At 44.4% G+C, this 21,419-nt stretch overlaps 1 protein-coding gene across 2 annotated transcripts; it reads right to left on the reverse strand.

Annotated features, from left to right (window-relative positions):
- Positions 1–852: 852 nt before the first annotated feature.
- LOC138829747 (ATP-dependent RNA helicase DDX19B) lies at positions 853–21,419 on the reverse strand. Of its 2 annotated transcripts, none has more exons than XM_070026274.1 (12): positions 21,322–21,419; positions 15,909–15,957; positions 13,063–13,116; positions 12,377–12,512; positions 11,957–12,049; positions 9,475–9,577; positions 7,535–7,649; positions 4,228–4,405; positions 3,409–3,646; positions 2,175–2,337; positions 1,597–1,788; positions 853–1,153 (listed from the first exon to the last, which is right to left on the reverse strand). In XM_070026274.1, the coding sequence occupies exons 1-12, from the start codon at positions 21,391–21,393 to the stop codon at positions 1,092–1,094; spliced, it is 1,455 nt and encodes a 484-aa protein (XP_069882375.1). In that variant the 5' UTR covers positions 21,394–21,419; the 3' UTR covers positions 853–1,091. The 2 variants fall into 2 exon arrangements, with proteins under 2 accessions (XP_069882375.1, XP_069882376.1); XM_070026275.1 differs by lacking the exon at positions 21,322–21,419 and adding an exon at positions 20,117–20,251.

Below are 21,419 nucleotides of genomic sequence, written 5' to 3' on the forward strand. Positions count from 1 at the left end.
GTAACATAAAAAAGATGTAGCTGGGCACTGGTGGCTCACGCCTATAATCCTAGCTACTCAGGAGGCTGAGATCTGAGGGTGACAGTTCAAAGCCAGCCCAGGCAGGAAAGTCCATGAAACTCTTATCTCCAGTTAATCACTAGAAAACCAGAAGTGGCACTGTAGCTCAAGTGGTAGAACACTTGCCTTGAGCTGAAGAGCTGAGGGACAGCACCCAGGCCCAGAGTTCAAGCCCCATGACCGACAAAAAGAAAAAAAAAAATGTTGTCAGTGCCTGTGAAGCCAGGCAAGCTTGGGATTGCCTTGTGGAAAGATAGGGCTATGACTTAATTCTCCATGACTTCCTGATGGAAGTAAGCTTGATGAAAGATAAGCAAAGGACTCATCAATATTCACTTTCATACCATACACAGATTGTACCCACTGAAAAGAGCAGATCAAGGTCCTGAGGCATAAACCTGCATACAAAGACCCTACAGGTTGTAAATTTGGTCCATCATAGCACATCCTTTGCTTGTATGGGAGGAGTTAGGAGTAACAGGTTGGTAATATTCAGATAAGCTGATTCACACCAAGTTCTAAGCAGCAGCTCACAGGTTGCTCAGCTGTCTTATGATAGCCTCCAGACACAATGGTTAGGCTCACACACTTATCTTACTTGGGGCCTCTCCCTGGGTGCTCCCTTTTCATTTCTATCCTGTCACATCCGAAAGGACTGAAGGTTGTCTCACATACTCCAGGTGAGAAAACAGGCAGGGGTTGTCACAAAGGATCCTGGGCAAGTACCCACAGTATCTAGATTAGTTACACACTGGGCGAAACGCTGGCCAAAAAAACAAAGTAATTTGCAAAACGTAAATTTCTGTGTATTCATGCCTAATCTTCCAAAGTTGTGTAAACAATTATTCTACCATCCCCCATCATTTGCACAAATTTCTGTCAAGTCCAAACGTAATTGTGAATGAGGTAGGTAGCTTCTCTACTCGTGCCTTTGTCTTTGAGGTGCCGTCAAGGCCGATGCCATGAAAGCACTCGTCTCCTGGGCTGGGCAGCGCCGAGTGTGAGCACCAGCGACTCACTGGTGCAGCTTCTCAGTTAGCTATTTTTTCAATCTCATCCAAATCATCCGTATCCAATCTTTCTATCTTCTTATCTGGGGAAAAAGATTTGAAGGGAAACCAACATGGAGTAACCAAGACAACACAGCACAAGTCACCTAGACACATAGAATGGGGACATTACAAGACACAGGTCTCTGCCCAGAAAGGTGTTACACTTGGGGTCACAGAATTCCTTCATCTAACCCTAAAGGAAGGCCTCTAGAGTGGCTGAGCAGGGGACATTGGGGCCCTGGTCACTGACATCAGCAGTCAGTGCTCCAGGCCGCAGCCTGGCCACACAGCAACAGCCGTTCTACTCCCTGAGCCCCAAACTCCCAGGAGTGTTCCCTGAGAATGTACAGATGGGAGGAGGGAAGGGGAGAGAAGGTGACAGAGACAGAAGCCTCGCTGATGGGCATGGGGAAACCTCCCCTCTCCCCACTCCCATCCCAGCCCACTGAAAAGGGCACCAGGCACAGCACCCCCAGGGACTCACTAAAATGCTCCTGGATTTTGTTCAGGATGTTCATGCTGTGCTTGCTGTCGACCATGTTCACGGCCAGGCCTCTTTTGCCAAAGCGGCCGGTGCGCCCAATCCGGTGCAGGTAAGTCTCATTGTCGGGGTTCCCATCCTTGTCCACAGGAAGATCGAAGTTGATGACAACAGATACTTGTTCAACATCAATCCCTGCATGTTGGGGAAGACAGAGACACAGGCCTCAGTCCACACAACCACTTCAAAAGGAGGAAGGACCTGGGCCAGGCCACCTCTAGAGAAGGGCACATTCAGTCCCTGGGCAGAATGAAGGGAGGACAGAACTTTACAGCAGTGTTACAAAGACCCCTGTAGAATGTGAAGCACGTGTGCTGCACACATGCACGTGGACACACAGCTAAACACCGGCACTGCCCAGGATGAGCACTGCTCCCAAGCACTCAGAGCCTGGACGCCCACTTGCACCAGGGCGGCACTCCTGGAGTCTTTGTTGGTTTCTCTCAGTCTGTTCTAGAAAGGAATGTCGCACCAACCTCACCACCTCCCTGGGTCGGGCACACCAGGACATCACTGCTCACCCCGGGCACACACGTTGGTGGTCACCAGAACTTTCTCCTTGCCTTCACGGAAGCGCTCAATCACGGCAGCCCTCTGCTCCACCATCATCTCACCACTCAGCAGAGCCACCTGGTGCCCTTCTTTGGAGAGCTCTGCTGCCAGCCAACTAGCAGTTTTGCGGGTCTGGATGGAGAAAACAATTAAGAAATGATGGTACCTTTATAAAGGACTGTATCTGACTTAGCAGATTCTACTGGAAATGTGGCCAACCTGATGTATCTGATACATCAGCAGCACCTGGGTCATAATTTTACAAACATTTACTAAAGTGTGAAAAGACTATTTAATATAGATTATTTTATTGTATCATATATATTTACATATACTATTGTATCTATAAAATCAAACATGAAAGGGAAGGAAGGAACTACACACTGTGGCTCATGCCTGTTACCCCAGTTACTCAGGAAGCTGAGATCTAGAGAACTATAGTTTGAAATTGACCTGGACAGAAAAGTCTGATTCCATCTCCAATTCATGAACAAAATGCTGAACAGAAGCATGACTTAAGCGGTAGAGCACCAGCAATGAACAATCAGCCTGAGTGATTAAGGCCCTAAATTCAAGCTCCAGTACCAGCACACACACACACACACACACACACACACACACACACACACACACACACACACACACACACACACACACACACACACACACACACACACGTGTGCGTGGATGCACACACACATGCACAAGTAGGAAAAAGAACTGGTTCAAGCTGCATTATACACATGGATGGAATAGTTACAGTGGCACTCTCTCATGCTATAATGCATGCTAACTCTTTTTTTTTTTTTTTTTTGTCGGTCATGGGGCTTGAACTCTGGGCCTGGGCGCTGTCCCTTAGCTCTTCAGCTCAAGGCAAGCGCTCTACCACTTGAGCTACAGCGTCACTTCCGGTTTTCTAGTGGTTTATTGGAGATAGGAGTCTCACGGTCTTTCCTGCCCGGGCTGGCTTTGAACCGCAATCCTCAGATCTCAGCCTCCTGAGTAGCTAGGATTACAGGCGTGAGCCACCAGCGCCCGGCTGCATGCTAACTCTTAATTAGATTAAAATAAAAACACAGTCTACTCCATCCTCACAAAACCCTTCCTTTCTTGTCCACACATGAATCTGGTCAGGTGAAGCTGGACAAGGGAGAAGCTGAGGAGGGGGTGGGGCAGCCCCTGCAGGCCTGCAGCTCTACTCACATGGCAGAAGATCATGGCTTGAGCGATGGTGATGGCCCCATACAGGTTGCACAAGGCCTGGAACTTCTCATCTCTGTTATTGCACAGGACGTAATACTGCTTGATGGTGTCCAACGTCTCCTCCTCGCGCTTCAGTTTGATAACATTGGGGTCTGGAACCACTTTCTGGGCAAACTGCCACACTGAGTCTTCAAAGGTGGCAGAGAAAAGCAGCATCTGGCAGTTCTTGGGCAGCATCCTGCAAGGTGACATCCAGGCATCGTTTTTGGTCAGTGATGGGCCTTGAACTCAGGGCCTAGGAGCTGTCCTTGAGCTCTTTTCTCAAGGCTAGTGCTCTATCACTTTGAACCACAGTGCCACTTCCAGCTCTTGGGTGGTTAACTGCAGAAGCGTCCCATGGACATTCCTGCCCAGGCTGCCTTTGAAGCATGATCCTCACATCTCAGTCCCCTGAGCAGCTAGGATTACAGGTGTGAGCCACCAGCACCCAGGTCCTCCAGGCACTTTGGATGACCCCAGGACTTCACCAGAAGGAACAGAAACCCAGCCTCCCATCAAAGGCCTGCATAGACTACAGCCCTCACAGGCATGAAGGGCTGGAGGCAGACCCATCTTAGCAAGGGGGAGGAAGAACACAGCCAGGGTGGCACTGGGCTGGGTGAGGGCCTGGGTCTTCCTTCTCAACCCTGGCTGGGGGTGTTATAAGTGCTGATGAGGAAATGGCCCACTGAACACATGCTGCAGTAAGTACCAGCATCAAGAACCCAACAGAAGTTGGAGGAGGAGTTTCAAGTTCTTCCTGGCCCCAGTTCTTCCTACCTCTGGATGCGGATGCTTTGGTCCTGGTGGCCCTGAGTAGCTATCATCACGTCTGCCTCGTCCAGAACAAACACCTTGATCTTCTTGGGGTCAATGAACTTGAGCTTGGAGCACCAGTCCAGGACAGTCCCCGGAGTGCCAATGACAATCTGCTCACTGATCTTCTGACCTCTTTCCACTGTAGAGACGAGATGTTTTCTGTGGGTATTTCAAAGGCAAAGCCAGCTCTCCTCTCTGATACCCTTAAGCTTTGTTTTTAATGCTTATAGAGTTTGTTGTTTGTTTTAATATTTTTAAGGTAAGCGCAGAATACCACTACAGACAAATAAAAACTGGCAACAGGAAAATCTGTGTTAAGGATATGAACAAGGAGAACACAAAAATATCTCCAAAGGCATTCTTTTCTCTTTTTTTCTTCTTGTTTTCTTTGTAGTTCTAAGGATTAAACTCAGGTTAAATACCAGTCAAGCACTTTTTACCAAACTACTTTTCCTTGGTATTGAATTCAATATCCAATATCCTGATCTTTATTTTTCTGTCAATATCATTTCACTTATAGAAGCATTGAATTTTCACACCATTGGACTTATCAAAAAAAAAAAAGAAATAAAGAACTACCTTCCTGTCTCCTACACTATAACACACACATACACACAAACTCAGAAACAAGTATCATCTAGTAATTCAGCTGTCCTCTTCGAGTCAATAAATATGGTTTCCAAGGAGTTTTAGTTTCTGAAGTAAACAAATTGCCTTTCTTAGAAAAGTGCTAGGGGCAGGTGCTGGTGGGTCACACCTATAATTTCAACTAGTCAAGAGTTTGAGATCTGAAGATCATGGTTCAAAGTCAGCCTGGACAGGAAAATCTGTAAGGCCCTTATCTCAAATTAACCACCAGAAAACCAGAAGTGGCACTATGGCTTAAAGTATTTTTTTTTTTTTTTGTTGGTCGTGGGGCTTGAACTCTGGGCCTGGGCGCTGTCCCTCAGCTCTTCAGCTCAAGGCGAGTGCTCTACCACTTGAGCTACAGCGCCACTTCCGGTTTTCTGGTGATTTATTGGAGATAGGAGTCTCACAGTCTCTCCTGCCCGAGCTGGCTTTGAACCGCGATCCTCAGATCTCAGCCTTCTGAGTAGCTAGGATTACAGGCGTGAGCCACCAGCGCCCGGCTTGGCTTAAAGTATTAGAGGGGTAACCTTGAGCACAAGAGTTCAGAGACAGCATCTAAGCCCTGAGTTCAAGCCCTATGATTGACAAAAAGAAAAAGAAGATGTGCTTAGCCGGGCGCCAGTGGCTCATGCCTATAATCCTAGCTACTCAGGAGGCTGAGATCTGAGGATTGAGGTTCAAAGCCAGCCCAGGCAGGAAAGTTCTTGAGACTCTTATCTCCAATAAACCACTAGAAAATCGGAAGTGGTGCTACAGCTCAAGCCGGTTAGAGCACTCACCTTGAGCTGAAGAGCGCAGGGACAGCGCCCAGGCCCAGAGTTCAAGCCCCACGACTAAAAAAAGAAAAAAAAAAAAAAGAAAGAAAATGTACCTGGTATAACTAAATAGAAGAGTGTTTAAGGACTGAGAACATATCTTAGTGGTAGAGTACCTGCCTAGCATGCATGAAGCCCTGGGTTAGATTCCTCAGTACCACATACATAGAAAAAACTAGAAGTAGCACTGTGGCTCAAGTGATAAGAGTGCTAGACTTGGGGCTGGGAAGGTGGCTCAGTGGTAGAGGGCTTGCCTTGCATGCGTGAGGCCCTGGGTTTGATTCCTCAGCACCACATAAGCAAAAAAGGAAAAAAAAAGCCGGAAGTGGCGCTGTGGCTCAAGTGGTAAAGCGCTAGCCTTGAGCTGAAGAGCTGAGGGACAGCGCCCAAGCCCAGAGTTCAGGCCCCATGACCGGACCCAAAAAAAAAAAAAAGAGTGCTAGACTTGAGCAAAATAAGCTCAGGGACAGTATCCAGGCCCTGAGTTCAAGCCTCAGGACTGGCCAAAAAAAAAAAAAAAAAAAAAAAGAATGCTTGATTAGAATGCTCAAGGTCCCTGATTTGATCATCAGCACTGGAAAAAACATACAACAACACTCCAACTGGGCACCAGTTACTGTTATATTAGTTCTTTGGGAATGTGGAATATCACAGTTCAAAATCAGCTCAGGCAGAAAAGTAAGACTCTATCTCTAAAGTAATCTCTACCTGAGATTAAAAAAGCAGGGCTTAAAGCCAGGTGTGGGTGGCTCACTCCTGTAATCCTAGCTACTCCGGAGGCTGAAATCTGAGGATCACAGTTGAAAGCCAGCCCCGGGCAGGAAACTCCGAGACTCTTTATCTCCAATAAACCACTGAGAAATCCGGAAGTGGCGTTGTGGCTCAAGTGGTAGATGGCTTGCCTTGAGCTGAAGAGCTGAGAGACAGTGCCTAGGCCCAGAGTTCAAGCCCCATGACTGACAAAAATTTAAAAAGCAGGGCTTTTTTGGTATGTATAGTTCAAGTGGTAGACCACAAGCTCTAGACTTCAGTTAACTAATTGCTATTCCATATTAAATTAACAAATTAAAACTCAATCCCAGTTGCTGCAGAAAATTAAGAATTCTTTTATCCAAATTGCAAAATTTTAAATTTTGTATAATAAACTTCATTATAATTTTTCTCTTCAGAACTGATCTAAAGTTGCCCCTAGGATGTTGTATATAAAACTAATTTCTGTGATCATAAAGTTACATTTGTTTCAAAGATCCATAAGATTCAACCAAACTTCCAGCAATATTTCCTAAAGTGCTTAAATAGGCAGGTAGGCACTGGTGGCTCACACCTGTAATCTGAGCTACTCTGGTGGCTGAGATCTGACGATGGTGGTTTGAAGCTAGCCTGGACAAGAAAGTCTTTGAGACTCTTATCTCCAATAAACTACAAACAACAACAACAAAAAGGTGGAAGTGGTACAGTGGCTGAAGTGATAAAACACTAGCCTTGAGCAAAGAAACTCAGGGACGGCACCCAGCTCCTGAGTTCAAGCCCTAGGACCAGCACACACACACACACAAAAAGTCAGGTATAAAACTACTGAGAAGATTAATAAAGACAACACAAGCTACCACTCTACTTTTCTGTTTTTGCTTGTTAATTGAAGAGTCTCACAAACCTTCTTGCTCAGGCTGGCTTCAAACTTCGATCCTCAGATCTCAGCTTCCTAAATATAGGTGAGAGTCAAAGGTTTCCAGCCTTATTGTGCTATTTTAACTATCAGATACATTTTTAAAATCCTTAAAAATAAAAAATGTTAGCATAATATTTCAAGATCATATACTCACATTTATTGCCTCGAACAGCATAAGCTAACTTCAGTTCAGGGTAAAATTTGCCCATCTGCTCAATCACTTTTCCTGTTTGAAGTGCCAGCTCATATGTTGGGGAAAGGCACAGGCACTGGTAAGGAAAGAGTGCAGAATGAATGTTCAAGACAAAAACCCTTGTGAAGCTGAGGGCTGGGGCCCGCTAGGTACTCAGAAGGCTGAAATCTAAGGATCACAATTCAAATCCAGCCTAAACAGGAAAGTCTATGAGACTCATCTCCAGAAATTAGCTTCCTTTTTTCACTTACTCAGAAAGTTCTCACAACTCCTCCTTTCTTTTCTTCCTCCCTCCCTCCCTCTCTCCTCCTTTCTTCCTACCCTCTCCTTCTTTCCTTCCTGAGCATGGACTGATTTTAGTATAACAGGATAAAGTAGGAAGAAATAGAACAAAAGAAAAATACTTCCTTTTCCCCACTTAGTAAATGGGAGCTAAAGACTCCACAACTTTTTCTTTTTTGAGACAAGGTCTCACTAATTAGCCCGGGTTGGCCTTAAAACTAATAGGGACACTAAGCAAAAGGAAAGAAATGTAAACATCACTTAATGTGTAAAAAATAACTTGTATTGTTAAAGCTCATAGAATTCACAAACTGAATAGACCATGATAATGACAATTTGCCTTGTAAAGGTTAAAATGTGTTTGTGACTTTAAGTATCACTATTCCACAATACTGTGAAATACGTTAAATTTATGTAATCACCTAATCTCAATTAAAGAAAAAAAAAGAGAGAGAAGGGATGGGTTAGGAGAGATGGATGACAATGTTGTCAGACACTTTGTACTCATATACTGTTTTGTAGAATGGGAACTTCTTTGTACAACTACTTGAAGATAATAAAAATAAAATTAAAAAAAAAAAACTAATAGGGAGATGGAATTGGTCTCAAACTATTGATCATCTTGTCTCAGTGCTGGGATTCCAGAGATATACCTCTATGCCTGGCAGTTCTCTGAACTTGTTTTTTCTCCAAGTAAGAGTCAAGCTTGCCGGCCACCAGTGGCTCAAGTTTGTAATTTAAACTACTCAGGAGGCTGAGATCTGAGGATCACTGTTTGAAGCTAACCTAGGAAAGTCCCTGAGACTCTTTTTTTTTTTTTTTTTGGTCATGGGACTTGAACTCGGGGCCTAAACGCTGTCCCTCAGCTCTTTAGCTTAAGGCTAGTGCTCTACCACTTGAGCTACTGCACCACTTCCAGATTTTGGTGGTTAATTGGAGATAAGAGTCCCTCAGAGTTTCCTGCTGGGACTAGCTTTAAACCTCCATCATCAATCAGATCTCAGCCTCCCGAGTAGCTAGGATTACAGGCATGAGCCACTGGCACCTGGCATCCCTGAGACTCTTATCTCCAGTTAATCCTAGAAAAAGCTGGAAGTGGCAGAAAAGAAGCTCAGTGACAGCCGGGTGCTGGTGGCTCACGCCTGTAATCCTAGCTACTCAGGAGGCTGAGATCTGAGGATCGCGGTTCAAAGCCAGCCCAGGCAGGAGAGACTGAGACTCCTATCTCCAATAAACCACCAGAAAACCGGAAGTGGTACTGTGGCTCAAGTGGTAGAGCGCTCGCCTTAAGCTGAAGAGCTGAGGGACAGCGCCCAGGCCCAGAGTTCAAGCCCTACGACCGACAAAAAAAAAAAAGAAGCTCAGTGAGGGGGCCCAAGCACAGATTTCAAGCCCCAGCCCCAGAAAAAAAAATAAGAGTCAAGCTTGTCAACAGTCCTTCAGAATTGGCAAACCATGGAAAACAGAATACAAGTTTTTTCTAACCACTGAAAGATCTATTTATACTCAACTTGAATTCTAAAATGTATCATGTAGTGATGTTTGGTTTTTAATCCACCAAATGGAGTCCCTCTTCTACCTGTAAGTTAGTAGAAAATCCAAATTTACCAAGGCCTTACCTGGGGGTATCTGTTTGCAGGTTCTACTTGGCTAAGCATGGCCAACACAAAGGCAGCAGTTTTTCCAGTACCAGACTGAGACTGGGCAATCAAGTTCTGTGGACTGCACAATAAAATAAACTGTTTAAACCTGGTGCTGGTGGCTCACTCCTATAATTCTAGCTACTCAGACTGAGAACTGAGGATCGCAGTTCAAATCTGGCCTTGGCAGGAAAAGTCTGTAAGACTCTTCACCACCAACTAAACACAAAAAAAGCCAAAAGTGGAGCTCTGGTTCAAGTGGGTAGAGTACTAGCCCTGAGCAAAAAAGAAAAGAAATAAAACGAAAAATAATAAAAAAATTAAAAAAAAAAGGGGCTGGGAAGGTGGCTCAGTGGTAGAGCGCTTGCCTTGCATACATGAGGCCCCGCACCTTATGTGGTCCTCAGCACCACATAAGCAAAAAGAAAAACCCGGAAGTGGCGCTGTGGCTCGGTGGTAGAGCGCTAACCTTGAGCTGAAGAGCTGAGGGACAGCGCCCAGGCCCAGAGTTCAGGCCCCACGACCGGACCAAAAAAAAAAAAAAAAAAAAAATCTCAGGGACAGCAACCATGCCTAGAGTTTAAGTCCCAGGACTAGCACCAAAAAACAAAAACAAAAAACTGTGTAGGACAATACTGTGAAATTTGGGAAATTATGTAATCACTTAACCACAATAAAAAAAAAAAAAAAAAAAAGAACCTCGGGGAAGGTAGGGAGGGAAGGGATGGTAGGGGGAAAGCAATGGAGGGGGTAACAATGCTCAATAGGAAGTGTACTCATTACCTTGCTCATGTAACTGTAACCCTCTGTATAGTATCTTTATAATAAAAATTAAAAAAAAAACTGTGTAGGAGCTTTAAAAAATAATAAAGCTTAAAAATAGTATTCAAACTTCATTTATATAGAGACAATGGGGTCTACAGAAGTTACAAATGATAGGAAGTACAAGTATAGGGTACTACACAGAAAATATCTTATGATGGAATTTGAAAAGCACTATATATATGTGCATTCGTTTGTGTGTGAGATACATACATATAAAATTTTCTTTTCAAACAAAGTGGTAGGAATTGAACCCAGGTCTTGTGTATTGCTAGGCAATTGCTCTACTACTAAACGTCATCCTCAGCCTATGTCATTCCATTTATTTAAAAAGTTATACTTTTCTTTTTTATTTCTCATTATTTTATAACTTTTCTATAGAATGCATATATTGCCAGGTGCTGGTGGCTCTCACCTGTAATCATAGCTTCTCAGGAGACTGAGATCTGAGGATCATGGTTAGAAGCCAACCCAGACAGGAAAGTCGTCTTATCTCCAATTAATCACAGAAAAAGCTGGAAGTGCCACTGTGGCTCAAATGGTAGAGCACAAGCCTTTAGTGAAAGGAGCTCAGGGATAGCTCCCAAGCCCAGAGTTCAAGCCCCAGGACAGGAGGAAGAAAGAAAGAAAGAAAAGAAAGAAAGAAAGAAAGAAAGAAAGAAAGAAAGAAAGAAAGAAAGAAAGAAAGAAAGAAAGAAAGACAGAAAGGAAGGAAGGAAGGAAGGAAGGAAGGAAGGAAGGAAGGGAAGGAAGGGAAAGAAGGAAGGAAGGAAGGAAGGAAGGAAAGAAAACAAGCAAGGAAGCATGTATGAAGCATGTATTATTAGGCTTACTCTTTAAGATTATAAGCTGGGCGTGAGTGGCTACTATCTACCCAGCCTCCTAGCTACTAAGGAGGCTGAGATCTGAGGATTGAAGTTCAAAGCCAGCCCAGGCAAGAAAAGTCTGTGAGACTCTTATCTCTAATTAACCACCAGAAAACCAGAAGTGGTGCTGTGGCTCAAGTAGTAGAACACTAGCCTTGAGCTAAAGAGCTGAGGGACGGCACCCAGGCCCAGAGTTCAAGACCCACAACTAACCAAAAAAAAAAAAAAAAAAAATTACGCAACTGTAACCCCTTTGTACAATTACTGAACAATAAAATTTGGGGCTAGGACGGTGGCTCAGTGGTAGAGTGCTTGCCTTGCATGCATGTGGCCCTGGGTTCAATTCCTCAGCACATAAACAGAAAAAGCTGGAAGTGGTGGCTCAAGTGGTTGAGTGCGAGCCTTCAGCTGAAATGCTGAGGAACAGTGCCCAGGCCCAGAGTTCAGGCCTCACAACCCACCAAAAAATATATATATATATATTTTAAAATGAACAAAGTTTAAAATAGGAAATAAGGGGCTGGGAAGGTAGCTCAGTGGTAGAGTGCTTGCCTTGCATGCATGAGGCCCTGGGTTTGATTCCTCAGCACCACATAAGCAAAAAGAAAAAAGCCGGAAGTGGCGCTGTGGCTCAAGTGGTAGAGTGCTATCCTTGAGCTGAAGAGCTGAGGGACAGCGCCCAGGCCCAGAGTTCAGGCCCACGACTGGACCAAAAAATAAAAAAAAATAAAATAGGAAATAAAAATGAAATTTAGTTATATCAAGTTACATACGGTTCAGCAAGCATCAAAGGCAATGCATTCTCTTGTATTTTGGACGGACGGTTGAAACCCATGGCATAGACTCCTTGGAGAAGCTGTGGTTTCCTAGAAAAAATAATTAAATATCAAAGTCGTCATCTCTTTGATTGAGAAGCACAGCAAAATATTTGGGAGATCTTTTTTTTTCTCCATTGTTCGTAGTTTGTATCTAACAATATCTGACCTGACCACAACTTATGAGTGAGCTAACAATTTTTACAGGTTGCCTGGAAATTTTATTTAATAGCCTAATATTGTGCTACATCTATTTCATAATAATCTTGTAGGTTACTTAAAAATGATCTGCTATGTGAAAAAAAAATATGCTTTAACAAGTCTAAGATCTCTATCTAAATGCAAAAGGAAGCTTTAGAAAAATGTACAAATACTCACAGGCGAAGCTCTTCAAAAGACTTCACTGAGTAGAGTGGGGAGTTGGGATCCCGTTGCAGGACTTCCACTTGGTTTGTGTTATCCACAAGGTTGCTTCTGATCAGCTTATTGAGTAAAGACTGTGCAGCTCTGTCCTCTGTCAGGAAAAATAACAAAGATTTTTAAAAGTCTATGAAACTCATTATGGCTTCATCTAAAGTCAACTACATGTCTGTAGTTGAGTAGGTAACATGTCTGTGTACCTATTCTCTGAGTTGAATGAACATCTTAGTTTTGATTTATAAATTCAATGGAAAGAATTTCTCTTACAACATAAATCATAAAAGTTAGTTTACCTATTGATTAAGCTGAAGTTTTATTTTAGAACTACTACTAATGTCAAACCAAGTTGGGTATAAACTATGACACGTAGTAGTAAACAGTCTTTTACATGTGAAACCTCATTTATACATCTTTTGTTGTTGTTTTTGCCAGTCCTGGGGCTTGAACTCAGAGTCTGGGCACTGTCCTTGAGCTTCATTTTGCTCAAGGCTAGTACTCTATCACTTGAGCCACAGCACCACCTTTGGCTTTTCTTTTTATATGATACTGAGGAATCAAATGCAGGGCTTCATGCATGCTAGGCAAGCACTCCACCACTAAGACACATTACCAGCCCCTCATTTATATATCTTTAGGGCTCTTACCTTTCTCTTCTTCATCTGTCTTTTCTGCATTAGCATTGGTCTTGACAACAGCACCTTTATCAAAAACAAAGTGGCTGTAATTCAAAAATCCATTCCATACATCTTATCTAAAACAAAAAAAAAAATCTCAGATCCTCATAAATAAGTAAATGAAACCAAACCACTGATAAAAAAAAAAAAAACTACTCAGGAGGCTGAGATCTGAGGATCGCGGTTCAAAGCCAGCCCGGGCAGGAGAGACCGTGAGACTCCTATCTCCAATAAACCACCAGAAAACCGGAAGTGGCGCTGTAGCTCAAGTGGTAGAGCGCTCGCTTTGAGCTGAAGAGCTGAGGGACAGCGCCCAGGCCCAGAGTTCAAGCCCCACGACCGACAAAAAAAAAAAAACAAGCAAAAACAATACATAAAAGTTTTGAAATACTGCTTAATAAATAATAAATACTGCCTAAATAAAGTTTTGAAATACTGTTGCTCATATGCTATTCTTTCCTATTCCAGTTGCCTCACTCTATCTCAAAAACAAATGAATTATTTCTTTTACAAGAGTATCTGTGTAAGCCAGGTGCTGATGGCTCATGTCTTAATCCTAGCTACTCAGGAGGCTGAGATCTGAGGATCAGATTCAAAGCCAGCCTGGGCTGGAAAGTCCGTGAGACTGTTATCTCCAATTAACCACCAGAAAATTAGAAGTGGTACTATGACTCAAAGCACTAGAATTGCTAGCCTTGAGCAGAAAAGCCTAGGGACAGAGTTCAGTCCCTGAGTTCAAGAACCATGACTGGAGCCAGTCACCGATGGCTCACACCTGTAATCCTAGCTACTCAGGAGGCTGAGATCAGAGGATTGAGGTTCAAAGCCAGCCTAGGCAGGAGGAAAGTCCGAGAGACTCTTATCTCCAATAAATCACTCAGAAAACTGGAAGTGGCACTGTTGTTCAAGAGCTACAGTGCTAGCTTTAAGCTGAAGAGCTAAGGGACAGTGCCTAGGCCCAGAGTTCAAGCCCCATGACCGACCAAAAAAAAAATAAAAAAAAAGAATCTGTGCAAACATATTGCCAATATAAGAATACCATTAAAAGTCTATGCAAATAAATTTACTAATAGAAATAATAAACAACATTGTAACTACGTAAACATACACAGAAAAGAAGGGAAAATTTTCACAAGACTTTAGGAGAACTCAGAGTGAGGTAAAATTCAGTGAGGTAAAAGTTACAAACTCCACCCCTTCATTAATATTAATATTGATATTATTTTGTAATTGGGAAGCATACTATGCAAGTTCTCTACCACTAAGCCGTATCCCGAGTCCTCTACCAAAATCTATTTTCTGAACAGGTACCAGTTTAGAATAATTGAGAGTAGGTAAACTCTGAGATTGCTCACACTTTAACCATCTCACCGCCAAATTAAAGAACAGTTAAGGGCTAGGAAGGTGGCTCAGTGGTAGAGCGCTTGCCTTGCATGCCTGAGGCCCTGGGTTCGATTCCTCAGCACCACATAAGCAAAAAGAAAAAAGCCGGAAGTGGTGCTGTAGCTCAGGTGGTAGAGCGCTAGCCTTGAGCTGAAGAGCTGAGGGACAGCGCCTAGGCCCAGAGTTCAGGCCCCAAGACCAGACCCCCCCCCAAAAAAAAGAACAGTTAAAATATAAATACAACAGAGGGGCCCATCAGCTGCACTGGGCATTGATGAAAATGAACTAAGCAACTTAAGGGCAGCAATAGGAGGGAGGGAATGAGGGGGAAAGAGGAAACAGCTTACACCAAGCAAAAGCAAAGAAATGTACGTATCACTCGATGTGGAAGAAATAGTTGTAACTGTCAAGGCTCATAGAATTCACACACATTATAGACCAAGATAATGACGGGTGAAGGTTAAAACGTGTTTGTGACTTTAAGTATCACTATCTCACAATACTGTGAAATTTATGTAATCATTTAATCTCAATAAAAAAATTATTTAAAAAATAAAAATAAAGAACAGTTAAGCCAGGTACTGGTGATCCATGACTCTAATCCTAGCTACTCAGGAGAATGAAACCTGAGAATTGTTGTTTGAAGCCAGCCCTAGCAGAATAGTCCATGAGACTTAATTTTTTTGGTCAGTCGTAGGGCTTGAACTCTAGGCATAGGTAGTATCCCTGAGCTCTTCAGTTCAAGGCTCTACCACTTGAGCCACAGCACCACTTCCTCCATGAGACTCATTTCCAATCATCCAGCAAAAAGCCAAAGTGGAGATATGGCTCAAGTGTTAGAGGGCCAGGCTTGAGTAAAAAAGCCAAGTGAAGCCGGGCGCTGGTGGCTCACGCCTGTAATCCTAGCTACTCAGGAGGCTGAGATCTGAGGATTGTGGTTCAAAGCCAGCCCGGGCAGGAGAGACTGTGAGACTGCTATCTCCAATAAACCACCAGAAAGCCGGAAGTGGCGCTGTAGCTCAAGTGGTAGAGCGCTCGCCTTGAGCTGAAGAGCGCAGGGACAGCGCCCAGGCCCAGAGTTCAAGCCCCACGACCGACAAAAAAAAAAAAAAAGCCAAGTGAGAACTAAGTTCAAGGCCTAGTACTAGCAACTACACACCCACATCCCCCACACACACACATACCCATCTTTGACAGGATAGCCTATGATGAGAAATTTAATAATTTGTAAGCCAATTAGATGTCCTCAATCTATATTATACACATTTTGGTTACACAACCCACTTCAATGACTTTTAAATCAAATGAATGCCAGAATCTCCTAGTTTTTTATGTAGTTATAAAATACAATTTCTTTCCCAGATAGCTGCTATGTCAAAACAGAAGTACTAAAGGAATCACATTCGTTTTTAAATCAGTTTTTAGTTACTCACCATTGATATCTGGTTTGATTTTCTCTTCCTTAAGATGCAAGTTGCTTAACTAAATGAAATGGAGAATATAGGGGAGAGAGAAATTGTCAGAAAAAGTCACTTAAAAGATTTTGAGTCAACAGTGTCTTTAATGAAGGTAGGAAAAGAATCAAGTCCTACACCATAGGTATACTCATTAGGTTTTCTATTGGGTTCCTTCTGCTTACAAAATATTTGACTGAGAATAACTAAATTTCTCAAAACATACTGGCCAAAAAACCAGGATTACGGCTGAGCGCTGGTGGCTCAGGCCTGTAATCCTAGTTACTTAGAAGGCTAAGATCTGAGGATCATGATTCAAAGCCAGACTGGGCAGGAAAGTCTGTGAGACTCTTATCTCCAATTAACCACTAAAAAAGCTGAAAGTGGAGCTGTGACTCCAGTGGTAGAGTACTAGCCTTGAGCACAAAACCCAGAACAGCATCAAGGCCCTGAATTCAAGCCCAAGACCAGCACAAGCAGCTCAAAATCTTTACTTCCTAATTACAATTTCTATAATTCACAATTATAATTTGTGAGTTTGCTTAATGCCTTCATTGTAAAGATTCTCAGGGGAATATCACTGGAGTCCTCACTTTCTTATGCTCTGAACAAAAGCAAATCTAAAGAGATACCATAAAACTAGTAAAGACCTAACAGCAAAGCACCTATGGATGGGCAAGAAATACTCAAACCAGAACACCACAGCATGCCAATATGCAGCCTTTGCCTCAAGTCCTCCTGTGCTGAGTGCGGCTACACATTTTAACTGGGAATGGTCTGCAGCAATGGGACACACAGAAAATCAAAATATCAATTAAACCGGGAGACAGCCAGGAAAGAGATGACACTGTCCAAAAAGAAATGTACTCTTTACATGACTTATATAACTGTAACCCCTCTAATATATCACCTCTAATAATATTGTTAAAAAAAAAAAAAAAACCTATCAGGTTGAAGTGAGAACAGAAAGAAAGGGGTGTACTAGAGAAATATTTTCAGCAAAAATTACCAGGATTTTGTCACATGCTGTAAATTTAAAGATATCTGGCAGAATTTATGTCCCCTTATTATAACACAAATACCTTAATGAAGAGAAATTTCTACTGATTCTAGCGCAAAGTAGGTATATTAGTAATAAAATATCATGTGGGGACTAAAACACCACACCACCTAGTAAAGGGTAGAAGTAAAATCACCAGAATATGTTGTCACCAGGTTCTTCTATGCCTTGATGTTCCTTCTATCCAAGAATGAGGGAAAGGAAGAGGGTGAGAAAGTGGGAATGCAAAAATTTATTTGAGGGCTGGGAAGTTGGCTTAGTGGTAGAGTGCTTGCCTTGCACGCATGAGGCCCTGGGTTCAACTGCTCAGCACCACATAAACAGAAAAACCGAAAGTGGCTGTGGCTCAAGTAGTAGGGTGCTAGCCTTGAGCTAAAGAGCTGAGGTACAGCGCCCAGGCCCAGAGTTCAGGGCCCAGGACCAACAAAAAAAACAAACAAAAAAAATTATTTGAAGCTGGGCACTGGTGGCTCATGCCTATAATCTTAGCTATTCGGGAGTCCAAGATCTGAAGAGCCCAGTTCAAAGCCAGCCCAGGCAGGAAAGTCTGTGAGACTCTTACCTCCAATTAATCAACAGAAAACTAGAAGTGGTGCTGTAGTTCAGTGGTAGAGTACTAACCTTGAGCAAAACAGTTCAAGGACAGTGTCTAGGCCCTGAGTTCAAGCCCCATGACCCATCAAAAACCAATTCTGGTGGTAATTTGGAAACAGAACTTTTACTTGTGGAAACCATTAGAAAGCTTTTAGTGTCTGTCTGCTTAGCCAGGAAAAAAAAAACTGGCAAAAGAGAAAAATTGTCATAAAAAAATTCTTTATTAATCCCACAGTATGGAGAACATACTAATAGATAATATGAAGTCACCAGCAGAGAGCGTGATATAAAGTAGCTGTTTAATATGTTTGATCTTCACTAAAGCACTGCCTCATACACCCTGTCAAGGAATCTTGTTTAACTCTAGTACTCAAAAATGAGATGAGACAGACAGGCACTAGCAATATTTATAAGAAAAAGGCTAGCCTTGAGCTGAAGAGCTGAGGGACAGTGCCCAGGCCCAGAGTTCAGGCCCCACAACCGGACCCCCACCCCCCCCCCTAAAAAAAAGAAAAAGAAAAAGGCTAGGGCTGGCAAGGTGGGTCAGTGGTAGAGTGCTTGCCTTGCATGCATGAGGCCCTGGGTTCAATTCCTTAGCACCACAGAAGCAGAAAAAGCTGGAAGTGGCACTATGGCTCAAGTGGTAGAGCACTCGCCTTGAACTGAAGAGCTGAGGGGCAGTGCCCAGGCCCAGAGTTCAGGCCCCACAACCAGACCCAAATAAATAAATAAATAATAAAAATAAAATAAAAAACATTTTTCAATGAGATGTACAAGACACTATGTTGAAAACGAACTGTACAACTTGGCGGGGGGAAGAAGGAGTTGGGGAGGTGGAGAAGGAAGAGATGATAGGGAAAAAACACAGGAGGAGGTAACAATGCTCTATAGGAAATGTACTCATTACCTTACTCATGTAACTGTAACCCCTCTGTACAGTATTTCTACAATAAAGAACATATTTAAAAAAATTTCTCTTTATGTTTCTAACTTTATCCTCTATTTAAAAAATAAGATAAGGGGCTGGGAAGGTGTCTCAGTGGTAGAACCGCTTGCCTTGCATGCATGAGGCCCTGGGTTTGATTCCTCAACACCACATAAACAGAAAACGCTGGAAGTGGTGCTATGGCTCAAGTGGTAGAGTGCTAGCCTTGAGCTAAAGAGCTGAGGGACAGAGCCCAGGCCCAGAGTTCAGGCCCCACAACCCACACTAATAATAATGGTGGACTGCAACTGGAGTCCCAGCTCAGAGAACTTGAGGTGGAAGAATCATGAGCCCAGAAATAGTCTCAAAAAATAAAATATTTTAATAAAGCTGGTACAAAAAAAAAATACAAAAAGGCCGGCGCTGGTGGCTCACACCTGTAATCCTACCCACTCAGGAGGCTGAGAGCTGAGGATCGAGGTTCAAAGCCAGCCCGGGCAGGAAAATCTGTGAGACTCTTATCTCCAATAAACCACCAGAAAACCGAAGTGGTGCCATGATCAAGTGGTAGAGCAACTCGCCTTGAGCTGAAGAGCTGAGGGACAGCGCCCAGGCCCAGAGTGCAAGCCCCACAACCAACAAAAAAAGAAAAGACAAGTCATAAATTTAAATAAAGCTTTTTTTTTTCTGTAATTTTTTGGAGGGGGGCGGAGAGAGGGTTCAGTCGTGAGGCTTGAACTTGGGGCCTGGGCGCTGTCCTAAGGTCTTTTGTTCAAAGCCAGTACTCTACCATTTTTGAGCCATACGGCCACTTCCGGTTTCCTGGTGGTTAATTGGAGATCAGAATCTCGGGACTTTCCTGCCCAGCTGGCTTTGAACCGTGACCCACAGATCTCAGCCTCCTGAGTAACTAGGATTACAGGCGTGAGCCACAGGCTCCTGGCTTCTGTTTGTTTTAAGGTCCTATTCAGAAGGAATATACAGACTTATATACTAAAAGAAGTAGGTTTCAGGGGTTGGAGGCGTGGCTCAGTTGGTAGAACGATAGCCAATGGGCGAAAAGTGTCAGGAATCGAGTTCCATACCCGGTCTGGGACCAAGAAAGAAATAAGCCGGCTTCAAAGCACTACCAAAACTCAGAATATTTAAGTGCACGAAATCTACACAGACATGTGTAACTCGCGTCTTGCTTACTATCGTGAGACTCAGAAACGACGACGTGAGGTCAGGCGGGAGGGGTTACCGCCGGCCTGACTCTCGCCGTCTGTCTTCCTCCATGAGAGAGAGGGAGGGGAGCAGGCAAGATCGGAGGAAGACACGTCCCGGCGCTCAACAACCGAAAAGGTGGAGAACCATGACAACCGGAGTCTTCATGCAAACTAGGACTAACTCTGACTCCAGGGAAACAGGCGGGTGGTTTGGCGTTTGGGGGACCGAATGCCTGCGTTGCCGTGACTCGGTGCGGATGGGTAAGCAGAGCCCGCTCAACGTCCCGGCGCCATCCCTGCAGCGACCAACCTTCCCACCGGGCGCCTTTTCCCAAGGACCGGTACCCAGCCAGAACCAGTCCCCCACCCCCCACCTCTTTTACTTCGGATGCCAGCTCACCGACTCAGCCGCCGCTTCCTGCTGGTCCACCGCCAGGGCCCACGAGTCCGTGGCCATGGTCCCGGGCGCGGGTGGGGCGCTGGCGGCCTCGCCCGCGGTGCGAACGTGGGCTCCTGGGGGGGGGGGCACTGCGCAGGGACCCGGCTCGGGCGGGGGGGGGGGGCACATTAGTTGCGGCGCTAGGGGACCGGAAGCGGCGCGCCGCGATGACGCCCGAGTCGCCGCAAGCACTGCCGCCCCGCCCCCTTTGGGCCCTCCCCCCCCCCCCCCCCAGCCCCCGGGTATGCTGTCACCTTAAAATACTTAGGCTCGGGTTAACTGGCCTTACGATCCAAAGAAGAAAAATGATATTCCTGCCCAGCACAGTAGATCCTACATAGATCCTACACCATGGATCTAACGAACAAAACCATTACAGAGGTCCAAAGCATAAGCAAGCCGACTGTCCTGCTGGCATTTTCCTGCAACTTAAGAAGGAATTCCAACTCTGATTTACCAAGCATTCCATGAAATCAAGTTTATCTCAAGCTATGGTGGACAGATAAAGGTGTGTACAGGAAGAAAAAGGCAAATACAGCTTGCGAACCATGACATATGTAACTCAAATCCAAAGCAACCTGGGAGCTAGCGCTGAAGGCTCACACCTGTAATCTTAGTTAGCTATGCACTATGCACAGGGCTGAGACTTGAGGATCACAGCTTGAAGGCAGCCTGGACCGGAAGGTCCGTGAGACTCATCTCCAATTAACCACCAGAAAACCGGAAGTGGCGCTGTGGCTCAGGCCCTGAGTTCAAGCCCCAGGATCGACCCAACACAAAAATCATTAGGATTCTAGACTCTCCTACGTCCACCCCCAACATACACGAGTAAATGTGAGATGTCAGTTAAGAACAAACCTGGTATCCAAAGTACAAGGGTGGAGAAATGAGTATTATGGGAAGTAAGGACAGCGGACTCAAATTCAAACCTCTCCCACGTGGCCATAGCAGCCTGTTTTCCTCGGAAATAATCCTAAGTATCCACCTCCACGTTAGAGGATTGTCCTAAACGGCAACGGCCTCGGGTTCAGGACGATGGCGGCGACATAGCACTAGCTATTATTATTATTCCCTCCTCTCCTTCCTCAACACACGCCCCCGTAGGGGCAAGACAGACTCCCAAACGAAGGAAAAACAGAGTTTACATCTTCCCCCAAGATACTCACGCCGCCCACGGGCAGGGAGAGTGCAAACAGCCCCCGGGATCGGCCTCGGACATGGCCAGCAGCCCCAGCCATCGCAACTCAACATGGCGGTTACACTC

The sequence above is a fragment of the Dipodomys merriami genome, unplaced genomic scaffold, assembly GCF_024711535.1.
Source record: "Dipodomys merriami isolate MVZ:Mamm:240054 unplaced genomic scaffold, mDipMer1.0.p SCAF_176, whole genome shotgun sequence".
In the NCBI taxonomy this organism is placed as follows: domain Eukaryota; kingdom Metazoa; phylum Chordata; class Mammalia; order Rodentia; family Heteromyidae; genus Dipodomys; species Dipodomys merriami.

Excerpts from the sequence above, each read along its gene's own strand:
- LOC138829747 (XM_070026274.1), bottom strand. The coding sequence starts at position 21,393 with ATGGCTGGGGCTGCTGGCCATGTCCGAGGCCGATCCCGGGGGCTGTTT. Across the intron at positions 15,958-21,321 it reads TCTCCCTGCCCGTGGGCGGC|TTAAGCAACTTGCATCTTAA; the intron begins GTGAGTATCTTG and ends CATTTCATTTAG. Across the intron at positions 12,513-13,062 it reads GACAGATGAAGAAGAGAAAG|AGGACAGAGCTGCACAGTCT; the intron begins GTAAGAGCCCTA and ends TTTTCCTGACAG.